Raw genomic sequence first — 19675 nt, 5'->3', positions numbered from 1 at the left:
TCTACAGTACCAAGATAGCTGTTGAATGCACCATACAATGAGATATTCTAGCTGAAATCCAAACACCCCCTGTTAGCCTTTTTGAAATATGGCGGGCACAAAAGGAGAGGCAAGGGCGTACTTTGGTTTGGGTAATCTTTTGTATGCTTCTCAGCTGACAAAAGATTACCCAAGTCAAAGTACGTCCTCTCCTTGTGTGCCCGCCATATTTCAAAAAGGCTTATGGAAGACAGGACTTTCAAATGGGGTTACCTGAATGAGTGACTCCATTTGAAATCTACACCTCCTGTGTGGAGAAGGTCATATCTTCCATAGGAGTTGTATATGGATTTCAACTGTAATAGCCCAATGTAACATACAATAGTTTGCTAATCACACTGAATCACTGCCTGTTCCATATCAATCTAGTGTATGTTGCATTCAGCATTTGCCCCAATCTTATAAATGACAAGGATATGTGAACCTATAACCAACAAAAAGGGCAAAGTTTATGATCTGCAGGTTTTGTTTCAAACAGGAAGGATTCTCTTAGAAATACAATTTTACACTCAAGTACATCCTCTCGAGCCTCTAATTACACAAATAGCTGTAAATTCATTCAGTACAATAAAGGATGGCAATATGGATAAAACTTGTCTAAAAATCATACCGGACCAGCCAAAGTCACATAGTATAATTCACATTCTCAAACATTTCTTTTTTCTTCTTCTTTTTGTCATAGTTTGGTATTACCACCATGTGTGCATACTCAGAGTTAGCCTAGTATCAAGACAGAGATTATACAGCTTATGCAATAAAGCTGTCTAATCCCTCAATGAACTCCTGACACTAGGTTAATTTTAAGTATGCACCAAATTTAGTCACTAATTTCATGTAAGCTTACATAAAGGATAGACCCATATTTTCATATTACAATCCCATTGCATGCTATCCTGCCAATGATTGTACATCACCATCAGGGCTCTTAGCATCAGGTTTATAGAATGGATCTCTTGGAATGATTAGATCTTGTAATTTCTTATATGTCTCATTGTCTGGAGACACTGCATTCCTCTGTAAGACAAAAAGGAAACAAATTTATGTGTAAGTACAAACTATAACCTAGTTAGCAGGTTTCACAATATACAGTTATTTGATTCTTATTAATTCTGTGCCAAGAGACCTTTCTTCTACACCTTGAGTACACCTATGTGGTAAAAAGAATTTTGAGGAGCCCTTTAAAAATCAGCGCACATTTTCTGACAACTTAGAAAGATGAACCCCAATCAACATAGCTAGGTTTGTGTCAAAGCTGACCACCTCCATCCCCATCAGTCAATCAATGTTTTTAAGACTAAAAAGGAAACACAGTGGACACTTTTAACCCCCTCCTGTCAAACAAAAAAAGTAATTGTGTTCAAACAGCTTGTTATCAAAGAAAAAAAAGGTTTATCTCTGGTCTCACAGGAGGCTGGAAATGCAATGTAGTATGCGGGGTTTTTTTCCTGAATGTTTTTTAAAAATTATTTCAGAACATTTTGATGATTTTGCTGGATACTTTCTTGAAGAAAAAAAAAAACGAACAAGAAAAAATGTTTATAGCTAAGCTGCATGATTTTATGAACACACCCGGTTGACCGGAGACTAACATGTTTTTGTTTGGCCTAAAGAGTTCATTTTCAATAACTTTTATAGAATGGATCTGTTGGAATGATTAGATCAAGCAATTTCTTGTATGTCTCATTGTCTGGAGATACAGCATTCCTCTGTATAAAGACAAAACAAACTTACATTGATGGACAACCGCATGACTCCTTTCAGTACAGGGTTGGGTGAAAATGTGGAGAGACTAATTTGCCAACGGACAGCTTTAAGCAGCGCCTCCATTCCTGATTCACCAATTTGATTTCCTGTAAGAAAAACAAAATATACATAGATAAGTTCCTGGGTGAATTTGAACTGCAATTGATTTTGTTTGCCGCATGCTATATATCTGTCTGTATATATTGCTGAAAAAGTCTAGAAAAGCCATAAATACTAGGATTTTATGATCAGGACTCAAAATTTGACAAAAGTCCATTGGCAAGCAAGATTGTGAAACATGTATACATCCCTGTTCTTCATCTTTTGCACCTCAATTTATTGAAATTCACACTCAGCATTTGCCAAGTGGCCATTTTCATGCCATGCTCCTCACATTTGGAACCAACTGCCAGATCACATATTTGGACATATTCAAAAAACTGTTGAAATATCATCTTTTCATAATAGAGGCCGTCAGCGTGACGTCATATGCCGCCATCTTGTGGGTACACGCTGCGATGGTCGTTCGATCTCCATGAGTGAACAGCAAAATCACCGTGTTGATGCGTGATAACAGCTGCTGCGTGGCAAGCTGCGCCCTGCGCGTAGTGTCCGACGCATGAAAGATCATTTGTACCCACAAGATGGCAAAAGGCTGACGGCCTCTATTACTTACAATCAATGACATTTTTACATTCTTGGAAGCCGGTAGAATGTAAACGCAGAGAAAATGGATATAAACAACAAAAGAAAGATGAAAAAATAAAGAAAGTAAGGAAGAGTAAAAAAGAGAAAACATAGAACGATGGGGGACATGAACAAATTGACTTCACGTTCATGTTGGATATATTCATGAACCCCCTTGCGACAAATTGACAGCACCATCAGACCAGGCGTCAGACCACCGCTTTTGAGATTCTATCGAGCTTGATAAGGAGAAAACTTACTTGATAGATTGAGATTGATGACAGATCTGTTTCCAGGAATCCATAGCCGTCCTTCCATTGGTTCTACAGACTCCAGTAAAGGATTAATGGCTTCAATCATATCTGAGGACTGTAACAACAAAGACAGAATCCACATGTCAGTCTGTTCACATCAAATTTGGATTTGTCATATACATGTAACAGTTATAAACAAATATATGAATTCTTAAACCTCTGAGAAAATCCACTGAATTTGTAACATTATCACTTTACAAATTCAGTGGATTTTCTCAAATGAAGAATTCCATATCACATATCTGGATATTTCACATATCCGGCCAATGCTTGGTCCCTTCAAAGCCCGATAAAAGAGGTTGCACTGTAGATAAATAGCACTATTTATCTGTAAGAACCAATTAAAGGATTTCATAACTTTCTGAGTACTCACATCAGACTCTGCTACAGCTCCTTCTTGTCCTTAGATGATGCAGTTTTCTTGCCTTTGGTCACCTTGGAAACAGTCTCCGCTAAAGTAATAGCTATAGGTCAGTATATAATCCAAAAACCACACAGAAAGAAAAGGAGAAACACAACAAGACAGAGGGTGATAGATAGATAGATAGCAAGGAGAAAACTTGGGTGACAAGAAATAACTTACCCAATGATAACTAAAACACTGGTTTTGTGTACTTTGTTTTCAGTTACAGTGATGGCTATGCTAGTGCTATGAGGCAGATAAAGTGTTTTTCATGGCAAATGATATCTACCATATGCATTTTGAGGATTCAGAACCAGAAAGCTGTAACTCACTATGACCAGCTCTCATAAAATGAGCATAAAGTTGGCTCCTTGCTTTGTGGAGTTGAGGCTTTCTGGCTCTCAATCCTCGATTTGATGGTTGCGCTCCATCAGCAGCAAATTACATACATTACATTAAAAACCAATCCCAATTGTGGGATTTATGCACTGCAGGTTTTGTACTTATAATGGCTAATATCCATTTTAAGTTCACACTCCCCCTGTGGAAGATTGTAGGAATATCTTCCAAGGGGGTGTGAATTTTGAAATGGAATTACTACATTAACTAACTCTATTTGAAGTTCACCCTCCCTCTGTTGAAGATTCAGGTTGAATCTTTCTCAGAGGGTGTATGAAATTCAAAAGGAGTTACCTAATGTTTTCATTCTATTTGAAATCATAGTCCCCCTATGGAGGATATTTCTAACATATTTGTATTGATTTCAAATCGGATACCCTGATGGGTTAGAGACATCACTATCAACATGAAAGGAAAACAAAGTACAACCAAACAAAACTATACACAGTAGTTTTAACAGGATAGCAAATACCCAGCACCAGAAGTAAATAAGACTGCAAAAAGTATTGGGCTATTCCAGTTGAAATCCATAACCCCCTATGGAAGACATATCCTTATTCTCCCATGCAGAGTTTGTATATATCAAATGGAGTCACCCATTCAGGCAACCCCATTTGAAAACACACTCCCTGTGTGGAAGGTTAAGGCAATGTCTTCCATTAGGGGTGTATGGATTTCAAGAGTAATAGCCCATAACCAAAATAGCACTCCAATAATTCCACAATTTACAAGCTTCCTGTGTAGCAAATTCAATGCTGAGGTACTGAACAACAAGAATTCTAAAATTAAATCAAACAAAAAAGATGTCACAATTGACTTCACACAGTTAGTTACTATCTAATTTTAAAAGGCACATTCTGGATTTGTTAAGGTAAAAAAAGCGGTCAGTTTAATTTAAACACAACATTGTCAACTTTGTAATCTCATGCTGACTAACTTGACTGATGTTGATGTCCAAAATTTATAACATATTTTAAATCATGATTAATTTCCAACTAACATTATTAATGAAGAGGATGCACTTGTCTTACTGCTAAGGTTTCAATTGAATTAAAGCAATAAATTGGATATTGCAACTTTGCTACCAAAAACAATGGTAGCCGGGCTGGGGATGATTACACGGAGATGTGCTCCTATCAAAGAACAATAAACCATAATAACAAAAGCCAGTAATGGCTAACACAGGAGTTAGTTCAACTGGGTAGGAGCTTTATTTTAAACAAACCTCTGAAAAAGCTCAAATACGTGAATTGGTCAAATATGCATTGACACTTTTTGACAACCTCTGCTGCTTCATATGGAGTCATAATATTGAAATCCATACACCCCTATGGAAGACATGACCTTAATCTTCCACACAGGGAGTGTAAAATTTCAAAAAGGGTTACCTGAATTGGTGACTCCATATGAAATCTGCATCCCCTATGTGAGAGTTGAGTTCATGTCTTCCATAGGGGGTGTATGGATTATGGAGTTCCACAGAATAACAGTAATAACCCAATAAACATTCTACCCTACCCATTCATGCCAATGGGCTAACCTTCAATTTAGTTTAAGATTTATGCTAGTTCCCTTTTTTAAACATCAGCCAACACAGTGTGATTGTATGAAATAAAGTGCCTCAACAGAAACAAAAAACATCCAGAGAAGCAAGACTAAAATTAGCATGTAAACACAGTCAGTAGTCATGAACAACAATTAACATAGGAAAGAGTGTTTACAAAAATGTACAACAAATAGTCATGCATACATAGATTTATTCATAGTTAAATCAAATAACTTCTGGACAAACCAAGGAACCAATGGGCATTTAATGAAATTGATGCAAGCAACATCCAAATATTTGTATTGACTTATGAAGCACATTGCAGTAGTTTATATAGAAATCCAAATAATAAAATCAGTCCTTTGGTTAATGTCCAATTTAGCTGTTCCAGATGCAATACACATACACCCATATGGAAGACATGAACTTAATCTCCCATACAGGGAGTGTGAGTGTCAAATAATGAATGGGTGGCTCCATTTGAAATCAACACTCCCTGTGTTGGAGATGCCTTCCATAGGGGGTGCATGGATTTTAACTGGAACTCACTCCTATATAATACTTGCAAAAGAATGGCATCATCATTTTCAGTTCTAGTATAACTACCACTTTTGGAAATCTTTTGAAACTATCGTTCCAATAATAGGTCTTTTCTCATATCTAGGATCACAAGTTTAAGTTCTAGGATCACAAGGTTTTAAGTTTCAAAAAGTAACTTAGCTTTTTAAACTCAATATTGCTACTTTTCCACAAACATTGCTCTGATCTTTTATGAAAGAACAGAAAATAGATGATGTGCATCTTCTACATTACTCCTATTTGTAAATCCACTAAGCCTGGTTAATATTTTTAGATTGCAATGTAGTCCTACATTTAAAGCCATGTCAAACCCATGTCATTCAATACGTTCTCTTATATACAGAGATTGATTAAATCCATATTTATGATTTTCTTCAATACTGCTGTCATTTCCTAATTTGGGACTTATAGGGCTTATATTTTGTATGTGCAGTCAAAAGTATTCAATTTCAAGAATACAAAATGTCTGTCCTGCAATTTACACAGCGATAAAGAGACTATGACAACTCATGCAATCCTAAGATCTGAATTTCCTAAAGATGTAATTCTTGAGGTAATATGTTATATCTTGAAATAAGAAAAACTTCATAATTCATCTCTGAATTAGAATTGGCAAACCTCTTTTCGTTGTTATATGTGCTATTTTCAGGATTGCCCAAAATGTTTAACCCTCAACCCTTTTAAATATACAAGATATTATTTTATATAGGCCAAAACCAGTTAAGAGGACATTTCTGGACAAGTACAGCACAGGAAGGCATCATGATGCTGCCTGGCCAGACAGTAGTACAATAAGCCCTACATCATGGGTACAGAGACATGGGTACAGAATGACCTTAGATCTAAGACTACTTGCTATATGTAATCAACCTTTTGCAACGTGTCCAGGCTTATCACGATCAGCTGCCGTTAATTTGTGCAAAAAGATACATGGGTGCAGTTGTATCACATGTAAGTGCAATGAATATAGAAAATAACAACAAGAATTAAGTAACAGAAAATGTTATATATGTTATCAACAACAAATTTCAAAGGTGCCTGCAATGCATCGGAAGTGTCTGAATTCGACATAAGACAAAAGTCTCATTCACACTGATTTTGTGATTTGCTTTTACTCTACTGCCAGATGATAGATCCAAATCAGACTTATTCGCTTTAAATCTGGATGGGAGTTCAGGGGTGTAAATCTAATTGGCAACCAAGAATCAATTTTAGCATCTCATCGCTCCCCCCCCACACACACACACCCCCCTACGGGTGTTTGCCTCCAAACATGAACATACTTTAGGACTATGCAAATGCAGACTTGCATTCAATTGACATAGGTAAAATGAAATAGAGCCAAATAATGAATTATGACAGAGTCACCTTATCACTCTACAAAAACCTATGTGATGGGGAACTTAACATCAACTTTTATTAGCCTAACATGGTCACTCGCATTGGTCAATGTTATGGTCACAGTCCCATGCCTGCACATTCCCTTGCTTTTCTTTTCAAGTTGGGTTGTGTGCCGGTCGGGATTTGTGTTTATTCGTTGTCATGTTTAATTGTAACACTTTGGGTTGGTAAACTGTTCATTCTTTCTTGTCACAGTCAATATTATATGTTCAAGAATTATAGTGCTCAGTGTGAATAAGACTAAGAGTTACAAATGGGTCTAGGCACTTGAGATGAGTTGGGCACTAACAATGTGTTTTTAACAATTGTAAAAATAAGTCTTAGAAAAACACAGTAAATATCAACTTTGGTGGGTGAGAATAGTGATATTTGTAATGGCAAGCAACAGAAAAGTGTATGAATAATGATAAAAAATAGGAATAGAATAACCTAAATACTCGTCATGAAATCAGGTGTTATCAAGAACAATGGAACACCATCAAAAGAGCATATTTCAAAGGTTAACTTCTGTTGGAGAAGACCTCACATGATGTAACGGAAAAAAACATCAAAGGTATGAAGATGTAGAGAAGACTTCAAATGATGTTATGAAAAAAAACCAGGAAAGGTATGAAGATGTAGAAGTAGATGAATAGTAAAAGAGATTCAAATAATGGTGTAAAAATGTAAATGCTAGTATTTGAGAACAGGTGAGAAACATTCTAGGCATCATGAGTAAAATAAAAGCTTCATGGTTCTTGTTTTGAATTCTAAACAAAAATCAATTAATTTATAGTATCAACTATAGACAGGTGCAGATATGAGACAAGTAAATACCAAAACTAAATTTAAAAAAAAAGGTTTCAAAATCCTTCAGTAGTGTGATTATTGTTAAATTAAACACAATTTTGAAAGCTATATACTTTTGATGAAATTGTAGTCTACTATTTTTGTATAAAATCTACCGATTGCTTTTGGTCTTGAATATCTGATGTCAAAACTTCTGGTCTATCAATTAAACCTTGTTACTGAAAAAATCCTAATCTCTTTTGCGGCTATTGCCATAAAAGGGCTTGATGCGTCTTGACATGTTTCACTACTTTGGAGGAATGAATGAACAAACAAACAAATAAAATGATGCATTTTAATGAACAATAATATGATTATGACAATATGGATTGGTGGTCTGAAATTGACCTTTGACATTATCACACACAATACGATTGACTATTGCACAAATAGATGTATTAACTAACTATGAAATGACAAATCAATTAATAAATCAAGCAATCAATAATTGATTAGTCTATCAAAAATTAATCAATCAATCAATCATCATATACAATAATTGATCAATGGATAATCAATCAATAATTGATTAATCAACCTATTAATTGATCAGTCAATCAATCAATCAATCAATATAAAACATCTAACTCTAGCTATGCTAAATAACCATAACCATGAATGCATACCAATGGCAACAACAGATGAGCGACTGCCACCACCTGTGAATGGAGAATGTGAAGAATGTGGAATAGAAACAGGTGGAATGTACATGACATGAGATAATGGGATTTAACCCCATGAGAACTACCTGCCGATTGGCCAAAAAGAAGTTTTCATTTGGGGTGAATTATTTGCAGAGCTCCATTCTGATTGGTGATTAAAGTGACCATTGACCAATCAGAGGCAATGTTAGATCGGCAGGTAGTGCTCAGGGGGTTAACATACACATGATAATCAACATGATTACTACCTGATGAGTACTGTAAGTAGTTTGCTAATACAATCTTGGTTCAATTCAGAGTTTCATAAATTAAGTGATCATCTTGAGAACTAACAAAAATCCCAAGTTTGCATCACATACATTACCAACTCAATCGATTGATTGATCTAGAGAAAGACCAAATTCAACAAGATCAATCAATCAATCAATCAATTTTCATCTCAGCCAAAACTGCTAACCAAGTTCAACCATGTCAACTTACAAATAGCCATTCCAATTAGAAAGTTAAGTTGAAAATAACTTGACCTTAGATATACAGAAATACAAGTAATATTGGTGCAATAAGATTTGGGTTAGGGTTAGATTTTGTGTGTGTGCTACCCTGTGCTGCGTTAGGATGTGCTGTGCTGTGCTGTGCTGAAAAAAACTGACAGCTCAGCGGTAGAAAGACATGTGTACATCAGCTGATGTGTGTATGATTGCTATGTCATGCATAAGTTTACTTATGGTGTATTCAGACAGTCATACATGGAGGCAATCATACTCACATCTGCTAATGGACATAAGTCTATGTGCCGCTGAGCCACATATTTGCCTTTCTTTTTCCCTTCTCCCAGACAACTATAAAATGCCAAATTGGAACTGATGAATAATGATAACCAGTAGACACCACTGATTTCAGTCAATAGTTCCAATTCAATAAAGCATTCTATTGCCTCTGAGTGGAAAAAGAAAGGTTAGTTCCTGCTAGGCAGACAGCCAATATTTGTATACTTCAGTGCAGTATTACCTAATAAAGCGGCTTTTGACATTGAACCTACAGTGAATGGAGGAAAAGCATTGATTATGTATGTCAATATGCATCTACTATCTATCTATAATACTACTCTACATATCTGAATACTACGGCAGGATGAATGTGTTACTGAAATTTAACATTCTGAATATTGGCATTATAGCTAATACTATTGTGTATAACTATTTAGTGATAATTTTCCTTTGACAAGGCTGGTACATCATAATAACTTTTGTGAGATGTCCTGTATTAAAGCCATAATAGAGTACCAAAATGATGACGTCACAGAAAACTTTTTTTTCATTTCAGCGTTTTGAATACCATGTATCGGTGGAGCATGATGAAAAACATCCAGTCCAAATTTGGTGGGAATCGGATCATGAGGGCCGAGACATGGCATGAATACCTAATTAGCCCCATTGAAATCAGTGTAAATTGGCCTGGTTCCAAACAGTTATGAACCAGGCCAATTTACACTGATTTCAATGGGGCTAATTAGGTATTCATGCGACCATATCTCGGGCCTTCATGATCCGATTCTCATCAAATTTGGACTGTGGATGTTTTTTATCATGTTCTACTGAAATATGGTCATGAAAATGCTGAAATGCAAAAAAGAAAATTTTATGACGTCACACTTCAGTACTCTATGTACGACCTTACAAAATGAAATTACTAAAGTTTTTTTCAAACCTTAGTTTTTTGTTATTATTTGTAATGTTTACACATGTCCCAACTTCAATTGCACCAAAATGAATTGGAATCAGCCAAATTCATTGAATTTGTAGGTCATCAGAGCAATTTCGACATAATTCAATTATGACTTTTATACATAATTGACATTAATTAATGAGGGACACCCCCATGTTGCCTGGGCTGTAGCTTAACAGCCATCTACTTGCCAGGGGCAGTTAGTTAACCTAGCCATCAGGCATGCTAAAAATGTACCAGTAAATTTCCACAATGAACTATATTGTGCATGGTGTAATTATAATTTGGGCAATTTCATAAAAGTATCAGCCTTATCACGAAAATCAATGTGGTATATTGTGTATAAACACTATAATATATACTATGATGTGCATGTTTGAGGCTGTTAATTGCTATTATGCTGAAAACATGAGCTCTAAAACTGATATTAAATTGTTCCATCTCAACATCAGTGAGATTTTGCAACACTCTTTAATATTATTAAATTTTAATATTTCTGTAGAGAATTCACATGACAGCAAATGGATTACAACATGAATTTTTCTGAGAAAGATTCTGACTTCTTTAGTGACATATTTAACCTTTCACATTTACTGAGGTATGTATTATAACAAATATTTCAAAACCTTTTAAGGTACCATACCTTGTTTATTTCCCAAAAGTTCACATAAACTCACAGAGAGCTATTTTTCAATGTAGGTATAATCAACAATATCTTTTCTGCCTCCAAACACTTGACATTTATGTCTCCATGCCAGACAGGCTATTAGATTTAGCTCATGTCCTTGTGCAAAACGTTTCACTTAAATCTCTAAAAGGGTCTCAAATTTGCTATATCAAAGTCATAGAACGGGAAAGTCATAATGGTAATCAAAAAATTCAGATTTCTTTTTTCTGCGTAAAGCTTAATAAAGGGAAGGACATTGAGTCATTCTTCAGCAGAGGAACAAATTCCAATTTTTTGGTCATGTATAGGGTTTACTTTCGGCACAAGTCAGAAACCCCAACAAGGATCCAAGAGCCATTTTGAGCTTCATTGCAATGATGTATGCCTAACTGTTGCAAAATCTTCCAGACATTATATCGCTAAATATTTTTCTATTCTGTCTGTCGGAGGGCTGTCATAACTTGGCTATTCCGTGGATATTCCTCAACCTCCCTCTGACACTGGACTGAAAGATTGCTGTTGTAGCGAATGGGAAATTTAATAGAATTGGTAAAAGCAGCCTCATCTATTAAAAAAAATCCAACTTGTAACATGATATTGTTCAGTTTGATATTCTCTCAATTTCTGCTTAAGAAAATTTTAATCCTTTGTGTCAAACTGAAAATAAGCAGAAAGTGTACTCCAATGCAAAGTTTCACTCCAGCGACACTCCAGATCCCGGGGAGAAAGAGTAATAGATGGAACAAAAGCCTGGATGTCCGACAGACAGAATATAATTGAAGACCGAATTAAAAAGACTGGTTTGCGTCTGACGTCAGGGCACAGGGGCAAACTTGTTGGGTTTCTGACCTGTACAGTACGGCATGTTTGGTCTGGTTGACAGGACGTCATGCGCAAAGTAGTCTTTTTAATTCTGTCTTTTACTGTCACTATAATCTCTACCACACAATGGGCTATTCCATTAAAATCTGCCATACCCCTGTGGAAGATTTAAGAAGTCTTACACAGAGGGAGTATGAATTTCAAATGGAATTAGCACATTAACTAACTCTTATTTCAAACTCACCCTGTCGAATTCAGGTTGAATGTTTCTCAGAGGGTGTATGAAATTCAAATTGAGCTGCCTAATGTGTTCATTCCATTTGAAATTCATACTCCCCCTGTGGAAGATATTTACAGAATCTTCCACAGGGGTGGTGTGGATTTTACATTGAATAGCCCAATCCAATTCATGTAGTTATAATACAATGCTAATAATATTGTGTGAATAACATACTGATATTAATGTGACACATGCAAGGAATGAGTCAAATGGTATGTTTTCATATATCATGCCAATAATTCATGACCAAATAATTGTAATAATTGGATAGCAAGATCCCACCCATTTCCATACCTTTCTTCCATTTATCATCCTTCTTGGTTCCTCCTTTCACTGTCTCCTCTTTGTCTCGCTTTCCTTCCTGTAGATTTACCAAACAGGATTTAACAAAAATGGGAAAAGAAGAAATCAATGTATTGAGTGCTCATGTTATAAAGTAGCAATGAACAACTATTTACCAACAAACATTTTAAGACCCCCTATTGTCATGAAGATATACCGAACATAATGAGTTGTGCAGAAGCAGCACCATGACATGAATAATGAAGTACCAAAACCATTGGTAATGATTGTGATATTATGATTCCATTACAGTGAGGACAATATACATGATGTATGAAAGAATAACTCTGGTATGGATATGAAAATACCAAAACCATTGATGATGACTATTACTATTCCAGTAGAGTGAGGACAAACTCAACAATATGCATGATGGGTAGAAGAACAACAAAAGGTGTGGATATAGAATTACAAAAACTGTATTATTATATGTTCCACAACTGTTTGGAGTAACCTTTATTCTTGTGCAGGTATGGTTATGGGTTCATACCACTAAATCCGCATGTGAAGCGGTTTCCGGTAAAAGTTTATCACGACTATAGTCCCAACTTTGCATAAAAAATGTGCAAAATCGGTACAATATTAACAATTTTAGTGTTGCAAATCGTGTTTTGCTAGAACTTGTGAATGTGATCTCTACTAATTTGAACAGAAAACGAAAATTTGAGTGATGTTTACGATGATGAGCGCATGAACACACGAGGTCAAAACGCGGTTAGCAGTCAGACGTAAACACGGGAAAATCGGGTCTTTTATATAGCGCTATTTTTCTCAAAAAGTAGACCTAAAATATGGTTCATTTTCAAGATATGTACCACCCAGAACTTTGTTCTGATTAAAATGATATCAAATATATATTTCAAAGTAAGACGTAACTCGACTTATAGCCTAAAACGTGACCCCTGTTTTGCACGTAAAGTCTATGGAAAGCTATTTGGTGGCATGTACCCTTTAAGGAGCAATTCCATGCGTTTTCCGCGCGTCTTTATCTATTTAAAATGCACGCGAAGAAAAGAGGAGGGACATCAACAAGCGAGTTCATGGACGCTGCCAGGTTTTTTCGCTGTATGTGCGTTTGCCGCGAATAGGCCTGCTTTTATTTCCAATTTAATAAAAGTTCCGATTTTGGTAGAAGTTTGAAACCTTTTGATATGAATAAAGAAGAGTTTCACAATATTGAAAACATTGTTTATTGGTGTTTAAATTACAAAGAAGTTTTTCAATTTCATTGTTATTTTTTAACCAATTTTTTTGTCATTTAAACTCAAGTTTTGGCCTTCAATTTTAATAAAATTACATAAAAATTAGATTTAAGATATTTAAGTTTCTAGTTTGCTTTATTTATACCACTGTCCAGTATTTTAAATTGTTATAACATTCAAAGTTTAATTTATATTAATATTTAATTTCAAATAGCCATTCATTACATTTGCTTTTTGGACAAAACGGGTTAAAAGTGACGATGGAGGGGGGGGGGGGTAGGCCTACTTGATTGTGGCATTTCTTGTCTTTTTAAATATTCTGCAGGTACTGAGAATGTTTTAATTTTGAAGTTATGCACTTGCAAAAGATGTTCAAAGAACGTTTACTATTAACATCAATTAATATCTTCATGAAAATAGCAAATCAGCAACCATTGTGCATTCATGTGCATCAAAATGACGAAAAATGGCAATTGTCGGCTATCATGCTTGTGCTTGAAATCGGCATCCTGTCTAAAGTATGAAAGAAAATAACCCAAAATTTCTTACAATTAATTCAAAATGTAGTGAAAAAGATAACAAAATCATTAAAAAAGACTAAAAACGATGTTTTAGCCTCTTCAAGGGTTCATACCACTAAATCCAGCGTGTGAAGCGGTTTCCGTAAAAGTTTATCACGACTATAGTCCCAACTTTGCATAAAAAATGTGCAAAATCGGTACAATATTAACAATTTTAGTGTTGCAAATCGTGTTTTGCTAGAACTTGTGAATGTGATCTCCACTAATTTGAACAGAAAACGCGAAAATTTGAGTGATGTTTACGATGATGAGCGGATGAACAAACGAGGTCAAAACGCGGTTAGCAGTCAGGCGTAAACACGGGAAAATCGGGTCTTTTTATATAGCGCTATTTTTCTCAAAAAGTAGACCTAAAATATGGTGTCATTTTCAGATATGTTATGCAGAATTTTGTTCTGATTAAAATGATATCAAATATATATTTCAAAGTAAGACGTAACTCGACTTATAGCCTAAAACGTGACCCCTGTTTTGCACGTAAAGTCTATGGAAAGCTATTTGGTGGCATGTACCCTTATCAATTTACGAGCTCACCAACTCCACACTATGCAGTTAGGAAGAGATCAATAATACTTAATTCTGTTGCCTATTTCGAAGTCGGACAATGGTTGAGGTCCAATGACCTTTAACCTTTTTCCAAAACTCCAAAGGGTTATGGAATCAATTATAATGATTATGATATTCTAATTATTATATATAGAGACAAACAACATGTATTTAAAGAAGAATCCTGATGTGAATAAGGGCAATACACACACCAGTTGCAATGCTTGTGATATTCCAATTCTTGCGAGGGCAGGCTCAATAATGACCATCATGTGTAGAAGAACCCTAGTGTGCATATAGGAATTACCAAAACCATTGGCAATGTTTTGTAATAATAATGAATCTTGTGAATAGGGGCTCAACATTATTTGTTGTGTGTAGAAGCCGCATCATAGTGTGAATAAGGATATTTCCTTAAACAGGTTGCAATGTTTGGTGATATAATGAATCTGTTAATGACAAGCCCAACATTATGTTCCATGTGCTTAAACAGTACCCTCATGTGGATAAGGGAATTATCAAAATGGTTGCTAATATTTGTGATATAACCTCTTTATGATAAACCAAACATGATGTACCATGTGCTTAAACAATATCCTGATGTGAAAAGGGCAATAACCTAATAGGTTGCCAATGTCTGTGATAGAATCATTCTCTTAATAACAAAAAGCCCAACATGATGTATAATGTGCTTAAACAATATCCTGATGTGAAAAGGGCAATAACCTAATAGGTTGCCAATGTCTGTGATAGAATCATTCTCTTAATAACAAAAAGCCCAACATGATGTATCATGTGCTTAAACAATATCCTGATGTGAAAAGGGCAATAACCTAATAGGTTGCCAATGTCTGTGATAGAATCATTCTCTTAATAACAAAAAGCCCAACATGATGTATCATGTGCTTAAACAATATCCTGATGTGAAAAGGGCAATAACCTAATAGGTTGCCAATGTCTGTGATAGAATCATTCTCTTAATAACAAAAAGCCCAACATGATGTATCATGTGCTTAAACAATATCCTGATGTGAAAAGGGCAATAACCTAATAGGTTGCCAATGTCTGTGATAGAATCATTCTCTTAATAACAAAAAGCCCAACATGATGTATCATGTGCTTAAACAATATCCTGATGTGAAAAGGGCAATAACCTAATAGGTTGCCAATGTCTGTGATAGAATCATTCTCTTAATAACAAAAAGCCCAACATGATGTATCATGTGCTTAAACAATATCCTGATGTGAAAAGGGCAATAACCTAATAGGTTGCCAATGTCTGTGATAGAATCATTCTCTTAATAACAAAAAGCCCAACATGATGTATCATGTGCTTAAACAATATCCTGATGTGAAAAGGGCAATAACCTAATAGGTTGCCAATGTCTGTGATAGAATCATTCTCTTAATAACAAAAAGCCCAACATGATGTATAATGTGCTTAAACAATATCCTGATGTGAAAAGGGCAATAACCTAAATTATGACCAATGTCTCTGATATGATTCTCTAACAAGCCCAACATTATATGTATGATGTAGTTAAGCAGGACCCTGATGACAATGAGGCAATTACCAAAACTGTTGGCAATGATTGTGGTCGAATCCTGCTTGCATCATCACGGCTTAATCTCCTGTCCTATTTAGAGTAAAACATGCAGGTTTAAAATCAAACTATAGTTTTGCAAAACATCTTGATTCACTTCCATCTTTCTGTTCTGGTAATTCAGTTATAGTAAATTTCATTAGTTGTGGCTTCAGCTGTTGAGTTTATATACTATGATTTCCAGTGTGTTCTGTCATTTACACAAAATGAAAGTAACTTTGTTGTTTAACACTAATGATACCTAGAACAAACTGTTGTTTTTTTTTTTTATAGTTGTATTCAAATTCAAGTAGAAATTCCCCCCCCCCTCCCTCATAGAAGACCTGACCATAATCTTCCACACAAGGAGTGCAAATTTCAAGCAGGGGTCACCTGAATGTGCGCTTCCATTTGAAAGTGTGAAACATTCAACCTGACCCAGGCCCATATTTTGAATCTCAAACCTAGGATCATTACTCTATACATGTAAATAGTGTACACTTTGATGACCTCATGATTGGTAATGACGTCAGTGCTTTTACACAGTTGAGCTGCAAATGTGTCAACAAACTGCCCTTGTATGTGTGCATACACTCTATAGGATTAGGTAAGAATGCATAATTCAAAACTGTAACCAGTGAAATATGTACCTATATCACTACCAAACTTATGGTGAACTGAAGTATAGTGTTCTCATATACCTTATTTATTACTGGTATTTGTACATAGTTCAATTTAAATAAAAAGTACTATGCAATAGAAACTGGCCATAAAGTAACACTTAACATTTGTTCACTGTAAGTTAAGCAGTGATGTATGTGCGTATTCTGCTGGTCGCAGCATCGAATCACACACATAAAGTTATCACGCAGAGCATACACTATGTGCACACAAAGGCAGTTCAATAACACGATTGTAGCCAAACCACGAAAAACCATTAACGTCTACTGAACTTGAGGTGAACCACAGTATATCAATCTACTACAATTTCTGACTGAACTTCATTTACTTTAAACTTCATTTACTTTAAATTATGTAAGCTTGCAACAACTTTTTAAATGTGGGTATCAGATGAAGGCCCATCATCCAAACAGTCAAGTGTGTGTTTAAAATGTGTATCACAGTGACCTATAGAACAGAACACAACTTCCAGGGTGGTTACCACCAAACTACCATGGGTTTTTCAATACCACCTGAACTAAACATGTTCCAATCCTAAAATCGCTGTGTTATAAGAAAAATATGAGCTTGCACCTTGATACCAAAAGCTGCAACTTGATGGGCTAAAGTGGGATGATGATGTTGTCAATCAGGTCACACACCTTCATTGTAAATGATTGTACAGCAGTAAGGAAATCTTAAATTCAGTCAGAAATTCTAGTGTCACTGAGACCAAAATTAGTAAGTTTATCAGTGATGAATGAAACCAATATTGACAGATGCAATATCACATGTCTGACAGAAAAGCATTTGTTTGGTTTCAGAAGGTTAAAAGGTTACAGTCTGTATATCGTCACTGGGCGTGAAAAACCTCGTATGTACTTTTGGCTCTTGAACATGGATGAAGCAACCTCTTAAAGTCTACACCTACAAAGCTTTATCCATGTTCAAGAGCCAAAAGTACATATGAGATTTTTCCCGCCCAGTGACGATATGTGAATTTAGAAGGACACTTGATACACGAGGAACTGAGTGCTTCAAATCAGAGCACACATTTTGAAGGCAATTTGGCTAAATCATGCTAGACACCAAGCCAATCACATGCTAAAGAATGCACAGGTCAGTTAGTAGTTACACATTTGTGATGCGATCAAGCACAATCAGTCGGAACTCGGAAATATTAAATTTTCAATTTCTTATCGTATAGTAAAAGCATTTACAAAGCTGCATTAAGCAGAAAAACCCATTGAAATTGAACATCCAGTTCCAAAGATATGAGCAATTAAAGAGTTTCCAAAACAAGAGGAAACAAAAGGAAATATTGCCTTTGTTTGGATATATCTCAAGATCAATATTTCCGAGTTCCGACTGATTTTGCTAGATCGCATCACATTTGAAGAGGCAACAAGGCAAAGGCATACGGCAGTGAGGCAAATTGCCTGGGTGCCTGATGTTATTATGGTCCCTTCTTCAAGTTCATCATACTTAGCACTTATTTTCATCAGCAAACTGTGAACTATCAGATTTCTATTAATATATTGCATGTACAATATTTTTGGTTTTAGGAATACAATATCTTTTTTTTTAAATTTATATTAACCCTTGAAAATCAGAGTAACCAGTGCCACAGGTTTCAAATTTATGTTAGATAAAGTAAATTTTAATACTTCCATGTTCTGTGCTGTGATAAACAATAATGCTGATTGGCTGAAAGACAACAAGGCAGTTGACTCATTGATCATCAGTGCATAGAATGGGTGGAGACCTCGCCTCTTCTACAAAATCAATCATTACTATTGCAAACCTGGTCCACAGAAATATTTAAAAATTTACTTTAGACTAGTTGCAGGGAAGAAGTGGAAATGTAATGTATTCTTAGTAGTTAATGATGTCACTATTATCATTATATGATATCCCTTTTCTCTGTTAGCCAGCTGAAACAATTATTTACAATTAATACAAATTTAGTACATAAATATTAGTGATTAATCTTACATATTTAGCATTCAATAACATAGTGGGAGGGGAATTTTGTGTTATTAATGGATAACTTTCAGGCAAAGTAGTTTCACCTGGGGAAGGGAAAGAAAGAAAGGCAAATAACCATATTTCATAGATGTACACATGCACCATGAGGGTACAGCAATGTTAAAAGGTCAAAGGTCAATATTTAGGTAAACTAGTTGCTCCTCCCATGTTATTGGGTCTGTTAACCTGTAGACAGAGGGATGATAGGTGAAACAAGAGATGACAAGTTTTACCATCAGTTTACTAGTCTTTGTAGTCGGCTCTTCTGGTTTCTTTAAAATCTCCTAGAATGATATGAAATGGTTTGTTATTGTTATTTTCATTCAGAAACTGTATGTTTTCACTACTAATTCTGAAAGAAATGGTCAAGTGATAAACACTTCTTGTGCACTCTTTAAATGCTCTGAAATTTACAACTCAATTCTGACTACAGGTCTTTTCATTAATTTTCTATTCCAGTTGAATCCATACACTCCATATGGAAGACATATGACCTTAATCTTCTACAAAGGGGGTGTAGATTATAAATGGAGTCACCCATTCTGGTAGCCATTTGAAATTTACACTCCCTGAGTGGAAGATTAAGGTAATGTCTTCCATTGGAGGTTTATGGATTTCAACTGGAGTAACCCAATTTG

General features: G+C 35.4%; 1 protein-coding gene across 1 annotated transcript in view; it reads right to left on the bottom strand.

Moving 5' to 3' along the window:
• Positions 1-206: 206 nt before the first annotated feature.
• The window catches only part of LOC140141882 (leucine-rich repeat-containing protein 71-like), a 49846-nt gene continuing 30377 nt past the window's right edge, over positions 207-19675 (bottom strand). The window contains 9 exon segments of the mRNA XM_072163753.1: positions 207-1053; positions 1771-1889; positions 2730-2838; positions 3157-3179; positions 3182-3235; positions 6581-6613; positions 8566-8598; positions 12390-12456; positions 19271-19321. Coding sequence (XP_072019854.1) covers positions 928-1053; positions 1771-1889; positions 2730-2838; positions 3157-3179; positions 3182-3235; positions 6581-6613; positions 8566-8598; positions 12390-12456; positions 19271-19321 — 615 coding nt within the window. The 3' untranslated portion in view covers positions 207-927.

Source organism: Amphiura filiformis, chromosome 20, assembly GCF_039555335.1.
Source record: "Amphiura filiformis chromosome 20, Afil_fr2py, whole genome shotgun sequence".
In the NCBI taxonomy this organism is placed as follows: Eukaryota; Metazoa; Echinodermata; class Ophiuroidea; order Amphilepidida; family Amphiuridae; genus Amphiura; species Amphiura filiformis.
This window is presented reverse-complemented; position numbering and strand designations above follow the sequence as displayed.